The 7,564-nt window shown below is 35.0% G+C and overlaps 1 protein-coding gene across 1 annotated transcript; it reads right to left on the bottom strand.

The window, feature by feature from the left end:
- Positions 1-3,208: 3,208 nt before the first annotated feature.
- clrn3 (clarin 3) lies at positions 3,209-7,244 on the bottom strand. The gene is made up of 3 exons (XM_030122389.1): positions 7,031-7,244; positions 5,590-5,775; positions 3,209-3,576 (listed from the first exon to the last, which is right to left on the bottom strand). Exons 1-3 carry the CDS (start codon positions 7,242-7,244, stop codon positions 3,293-3,295), a joined length of 684 nt encoding a protein of 227 aa, XP_029978249.1. The 3' UTR covers positions 3,209-3,292.
- Positions 7,245-7,564: the final 320 nt, after the last annotated feature.

Genomic DNA, 7,564 nt, shown 5'->3' with positions numbered 1-7,564 from the left:
GATGGGACACGGGAAACGGTAACAGGACACCTCACCGTGCACTCGTGTCAACACAGTCATGTGAATCACAGCTGTGGGAGCGTCTGAAGATCTGAGACACAATAGACACCGACTCCCTGCAACAACTACCTCAGCTGCGACTGAATCAGCGCGCTTTGTTTTCAGGTATTTTATTTGTCTACTTTGCTTGTTTCTGCGAAATCCTTTGATAGAATGAGCAGATCTGGCATAAATCTGCATCTCTCATCAGGGCTTTTCCAAGTGGAAGTGGAGACGCAATGCATCACTGCGGTTTAAAGGGCTGGGCTTAAGTGCTGCTTCCATCATGAGCCGTAAATGATGAAGGTAAGTAAAATAATCCATGTGGCCTATGTTCCTTCCAGATACAGGGAGGTGGATTTCCTGTCATGGGAACCTATGGATCTGGGTTTTCTGTCACACATCTCCTTTACTTTATAATTCACTGTAATTCAAAAGAGTACTTTGCTCTAAAATCACTACCTCAGCTTAAATATTTATATTGTTTGTTTCAGGGGTCGATGATCTGCAGCATCAGTGGAAGCAAAGAAAACTGACCATTTACACTCATGCATCCTGTGCAAAACATTCTCTCAAACTTCCACAACAACTCACTATGTGCATCCTTCATTCCTTTTTCACCTCCTTTCCTTGCATTTAATGGACTCTATGCACAGCCCCACTACTTCCTGAACTTAAAGCAGCTCCTTTGTTTCCTGTTTTTCATTATTGGACACACTGATTAATCCAGGTGTGTCTGACCACAGTAGTCCCAACAAGAAGTAGCAGACACACCTGGATTAATCAGTGTGTCCAATAATGAAAAACAGCAAAACAAAGGAGCTGCCTTAATTTCAGGAAGTAGTAGGGCTGTGCATAGAGTCCATTCCCTCTCTCCTTAAATGCAAACAGAGGAGGCACAAAATAATGAAATAACATGAGCTGCATTGTCAGATTTTACTTTTTTTTTTTTTTAATATATATGCAATTACTTCATCTGACCACTAGAGGGCATCAGAGATCCATCAGTTATCTCTTTTAAGACCCAGAGCTACTTTTGAGGCAGTTCACAAATGAATTTTCTCTCTATTGAACCTTTCTTAATCGATTTATCAGCATTTATTATAATACTATCCTCTGTATTTAGCACTTTTCAGTGTAAATTATGCATTTTCCTACATTTGATTCACTGATTATGTAGATTAGGGGTATTCAAATCTGGTCCTCGAGCACCGGTATCTTGTGTGTTTTAGATATTTCCCTCTTCTAGCCCACCTGGTTCAAATAATGATCAGTTCATTATCAAGCTCTGCAGAAGTCTGATAATGATGTAATGGTTTCCAGGAGTGATGGAAGAGGGAAATATCTAAAACACAGGTGTCAAACATGCGGCTCAGGGGCCAATACCTGCCCGCCAAAGGTCCCAATCTGGCCCGCGGGATGAATTTATAGAGTGCAAAATGCAAAAATTACCCTGAAGATGTTAACAGTCAAGGGCATCAAACTCAAAAATAACAGCATAATAACCTAGAAATAATGACTCCAAATTTCCTTCTTGGTTTAATGTGAAAAAAGATAATGACATTATGCCTGTAAATAATGGCAACACCAATTTTTTCTCTTTGATTTATTGCAAAGAACATTAAATTCTGATATCCTGTAACAATAAAATGTCAATAACCTGAACAAATATGAACAACATGGAAATTGTCTAAAGAAAAATAAGTGCAATTTTAACAATATTCTGCCGGTTTTGTGTCTTGGTAGATCTGATCTGTAATGCACATGTATGAATCATAAGATGAGGCATAAAATTGATAAAATTGTACTTGTTTTTCTTCAGAAATTTCAGTTTTTTCCACTTATTCGCATTTTTTTGGTTTTGGATAGAAATACTTTCATTATCTAATGTTATTTTTTGCACTTAAAAAACTTGGAGTTGTCGTTATTTATAGACTATTCTGCTATTATTGTACTGGTCCGGCCCACTGGAGATTAAATTGGGCTGAATATGGCCCCTGAAAGAAAATGAGTTGGACACCCCTGATCTAAAACATGATACCAGCCCTAGAGGACCAGACTGGAATACCCCTGATGTAGATGTTCATTAAAGCTCACAGTAAATTCAAGTTCTATAATCAGTAGTCATCAAGGTTTATCATCAGTAAATAAATAACAGAATTGAACATATGATGGTAATTTACAGCTCCGTGACACATCAAGAAAGATTCACACCATTAAAACCCAAACTGTGACAAAACATACACACCATCTATATTAGAGAATGTAAAAAAAGTAATAAGTATTAAAGTTAGTGTTGAAGTTGTAATTTAAAAGTATAATAAGAATTTTACGTCTCCTCGGGACCCACATTTACAACAAAAATAGATCATTGATTGGCACAATGTATATGTGTACAGTTCTAAACCCACTGATGTTAGTTATGAAGTACAAGTATAATTTCTCATCATGTCTGGTAACGAAGGATTGGACAGCAGCTGTTTTTGGGAGGGGCTTAACAAAGGTTCAATCGGACACCCCCCCCTCAAAAAAAAAAAAAAGGAAAAGAAAAAAAAAACAACTGAAATTTGCCTCTTGAGATCCAGGAAATAAATTTTTGGGACATTTTTACATTAAATATCTGTCTTAATTATAAACAGCTTAATGTGACAGTTTTTTTCAGGTACGTACATACATACATGCATATTTATTTATTTATTTATGGAATAGCCTTTGCAGGGGAGAGCGTTTTTTTTGTTTTCTTTTTTCTTTTCTTTTCTTTTCTTTTCCAAGTAAAACCGTGAAACTCTTGTCCCCCACAGAGGACAAAAATACATTCCTGGGTCTCAAGAGGATAAAAAGGCTTTGGTCCTTTGTTTTTTACTGCCAGAGCTAAGATATAGACAAATAGAAATCATAAAACCTCCCCTCACAATTTTTTTTTTTTTTTTCAATTTCACCTTTATTTAAGTTAACTGATTCTCGTTTTCACTTGAAGATATAGAGACGAACACCCAGTCACTCTCACATTCACACCTATGGACAGTTTAAATTAACCAATGAACCTACTAGTGCATGTCTTTGGATGGACAATGGGATGACAACATGTTATAAACTGTAATATTTGACTAAAAACGTTCCTTCATGTGTTCTATATTGTTATTATTTGTGCATCCATGTAGATGCACATCCATACCTCTGACTTCTTCAATGATAGTCCACAGAGTTTTGGTGAGTATCTTATCATTATCAGTGAAATCTCCTTCCGTCTGCACTAATACATCATTATCTCTTTGGGTGCGTCCTCCGTCGGCCTCTGCTGCTCCTTCCTCTGGGTGTAGGCGGCGTGGTCGTACGCGTAGATCAGGGCGATGGCGACCAGGCTGAGAACCGTGTAGGGGATGACCAGGAAATATCCCATCATCATCTCTGACGATTTTTCCCTCAGGTCCACCTCACCAGGCTTTGCAGACACCATAGTGGCCACCAGGTCCTCGGCCATGCTGGTCACGCTGACGTTGATGGGGAATAAGATGAGGACGAGGACGGACAAACAAGCTGTAAAAAACACACACAGCAACTGGTAATGAGTCAAATAATACAGATAATACAAACAATATGTGAGTTTCTACAGTACAACCTTATGGTCATGTATAAATATGTGCTAAAATATTATAATATCACTGTTTTTCCCAACTTTGGTTTGGACAAACATGAAGTACATCATTACGATAGTTGTCCTTACGGTCACTTTTAACTACGTTCTGTTAAACTAGTGATAAAAACAGTGTTGTAATGTTTCTCATCGATAAAGAGCAGACATTAATTATTAATAAGTCACCAAACATATAAGCGTTTATATCTGTGAGCTTTAGCCTTCACTTGTTTGTAGCACCTGCAGTCCTGTCTGCGTTGCCATGGTAACGCTACACAACTCTTGTACACGTGTTATACATCCACGTAACCAGAAGAACGTCATCTAAAACCTTATCAAAAGCAATATTATAATTAGTAGTTATAAATATAAGGAGACATACTTTACTTGAATGCCATTACGTCGGAACACGTTACACATTCAGTGCAATGAAAATGTAACAATATTAGCCAAAAAAAAAGTGTCTAATTCTGAAAACAGAGACATTAGCCACTATATAAGTATTTTGTGTAATAGCTTACAATCTTTTTTTTTGTTTGTTTATCAGAAAATAAATACTAATTTCCAGATATGATGATAATTTACAGCTAACACAGATCCAACAGTGTAAGTATTATTTCTCTTCATGTACTTATGACATCTACATAATACTAGCTAATATTAATCACAGTGAATAATATTAGCTAAAAAAAAGTGTCTAATTCTGAAAACAGTGACATTAGCCACTATATCAGTATTTGGTCAATTAGCTTACAATCTTTTTTATTATTATTAGTAAATACATAAAAATTTAAAGATATGATGATAATTTACAGTGAACACTAAACAAATCCAGCAGTATAAGTATTATTTCTCATCATGTGTTTATGGCATCTAATGATACTAGCAAATGTTAATATTAGTAATATTAGTTTTTTAAAAAGTGTCTAACTCTGAAAACAGTGACATTAACCACTATATAAGTATTTTCTTTATTAGCTTACAAGCTTTTTTTATTATTAGTAATGAATAAAAATTTGCAGATATGATGATAATTTACAGCGAACACTAAACAGATCCAACAGTACATGTATTATTTTGTATTATGTGTGATTTTGACATCTCTCTTTGGTTGCAAAATTTTTTTGGAGGGGCTTAACTATGGGTCAATCGGAACCCCCCCCTCAAACAAACAACTTTGCAGCACGCTTTGGTCCCAAATTTGGAAAAGGTAATTATCCTCCTGAGATCCAGGATAGATCTGTTTTTTGATCAGTAAATAAATAAAAATGTGAAGATATGATGGGAATAACATACCAAGAAAATGTCGTTCACACCATTAAAACTGTAACAAAACATACACACCATCTATATTAGAGGTTCCCAGACTTATATAAAAAAGGTATATAACTATTAAGATTTGTATTAAGTATTATTTAAAAAATATATATTATAAAAAGTAAACTTAATGTCTCCTTGGGACCCAGATTTACAAAAATATGTTTTTAATTGGCATAATGTAAAAACATTTTATAATCAGTTTATCTACATAACGATTCAACAGAATGTTAAATAAAATGTGTACAATTCTGAACCTAGTGATATTAGTTATTGTGTACACATTAAACACACAAGACAATGAAAATTTTACATAATATTAGTTAATTGTCTCATTCAATCAGTGTCTGATTCTGGAAACAGTGACATTGGCCACTGTGTTTTGTCTGTTAGCTTATAGCCAACATTATGCAATATTTTTTCTTTTTTTTTTCAATAAATAAATAAAAATGTGAAGATATGTTGGTAATTTATAGCTGCTTAACAAACCAAGAAAGTGCGGTTCTGCACAAAAGTGTATGTGAATTTCTAGGTCAGTTTGTAGTTGTTTTGTTGTTGTTGTTGTTGTTGTTGTTGTTGTTGTTGTTGCTGCTGCATACCGCTGATGGAGCTGCAGACGTAGATGCCGATGGGGCCCATGTACGTCTCATAGGGGTTACTGACGCTGTTGTACAGGGCGATGAGGATGCTGCCGGCCGAACACACCATGCACAGGGCCAGGAAGAACACCACCAAGATGTGCAGGATCAGAGGAGCGTTTCCTGTCACTGACAACGTCGAAGTCACTACAACAACAACATCACAGTTAGTAACACACAGGTACAAAGGTTAAATATTAGAATCTGTGACACTTGTTCAGGAACTTTGCTGCTAAAATATTCAGTCAAACCAGGAATACAACTCAATATAAAGTATAATTTCCAGTTGACACCATTTCACTTCCTCATTCCTCAGCTCTACTGCTCTATGTTTACAATAAAATGAACAATTACGAAGTGAAACAGAAAATACACACTTTTCTGACCAAGTTAAAGTGTAAACGTGATAATCCTTTTACTATAAAGCACAACTTTTAACAAAAATTTAATATATGTATTTTTTTTTAAGTTTGCACTTATAATTATTAATATTATACTTAAGTCATATGTATTTGTTTCTTTATGATTAATATCTACAAACTGACTAATCTGAATTGTTACAATTTATTTAAGCTAAATGTAATTAATAAAACAGACTTAAGGCAATTTTATAATCCAATATTAAGTAGATTTACCCATATTTAAACAATGTATTATTATTACTATTATTATTATTATTATTAAAAATAATAATGTTGATGATGATAATGATAATAACAACAGTAATATTAGTTTCATTTTAATTTTGTCTATTTCAGAAGAAAAACTGAAGTAAAAAAATAAAACATTGAAATAATTACTTTTATTGCTCATTTAAAGTCACACATTCACACCTAATTTCCCCATTTTATTTTAACATATATCTAAATTTAACACTTTAACACTTCAATGACAAAATAAGTTTTGTTGTTGTTTATTTCAACAAAAATGAATACAATGATCAAACTTAGCTTAATTTTAATTACATTATTTCAGTGATCACAACTTTCATTGTATATATTTTGTTATAATTTTGTTGTATTTTAGTCATTTTAAGCTCCCTGTTTACTGTGTTCAGTTAAAGTTAATGACTTTAAACATCATTATAGTTCAGGTTAGTTCATTAATACCAACTCTGTGGGAAAAAAAAAAAAGTTAAGTGCATTTTTAATAAAATTACACTGGAAAGAACCGAAATTCAGCATAACAACTGATATTCTAACAGTGGGACTGAAAAAAACTCAATTGTATTATTTGATGCATCTAGAGAAGGTTTTCTGTTTTTTTGGAGGGGGATATTCAGATTTTTTTTTTTTTTTTAACAACTTTATCATTTTTCCATATCAACAAGATTGACACATAATTAAAGCATTTCTTACAAAAGTTGTGAAATCCAGGTGGCTCAGATTTTTCTTTTAATTACCTTCGAAATTATCTACACCTCCAAACAAGGGGCAGGAGATCCTGGTCAGAAATCCATTGAAAAGCTCCAGCCTGATGTGGGCCGTCCCGTTGGTCTCACAGAGCATGCTGGTCTCGGCCCAGCTGGTGGACATACCGAAGCCCAGGATGCCCACAGACACGGCTGTGGCCAGCGCACACGACATAAAATGCAGGGTCTTCTTGGTGGACGGCATTGTCGATTTAGATCCAGATCAGTCCGAAGCCAGATTAAAGCCACCTGATCCTCCAGACGCTGCTCTGTCCTTCCTGGGTGGAGTGAGTGTGGACTGTTGGCCATAAAACCTCCTGATTATGACTGTGACCTTTGGTTGGAGACAGAAGACCAGCCTGGTTGTCATAGGAGAAAACAAACCGCTGACAATCTGAACATGACTGTCCTCTGACGTGAGAAAAAAGAACAAAAAAACACAACTGGCAGATTATGATCTGCATGATCAGAACCAGAATACTTTATTAATCCAAGGGAGAAATGTTTGTGTGGATAGAACGATAG

Source organism: Sphaeramia orbicularis, chromosome 19, assembly GCF_902148855.1.
Source record: "Sphaeramia orbicularis chromosome 19, fSphaOr1.1, whole genome shotgun sequence".
Taxonomy (NCBI): Eukaryota; Metazoa; Chordata; class Actinopteri; order Kurtiformes; family Apogonidae; genus Sphaeramia; species Sphaeramia orbicularis.
The sequence above is the reverse complement of the archived record's forward strand: the minus strand, read 5'-3'. Positions and strand labels throughout refer to the sequence as shown.

Coding starts and splice junctions, on each gene's coding strand:
- clrn3 (XM_030122389.1), bottom strand. CDS start 7,244: ATGCCGTCCACCAAGAAGACCCTGCATTTTATGTCGTGTGCGCTGGCC. Junction 5,776..7,030: donor AGGTGTAGATAATTTCGAAG/GTAATTAAAAGA, acceptor TTGTTGTTGTAG/TGACTTCGACGTTGTCAGTG. Junction 3,577..5,589: donor CGTCTGCAGCTCCATCAGCG/GTATGCAGCAGC, acceptor TGTTTTTTACAG/CTTGTTTGTCCGTCCTCGTC.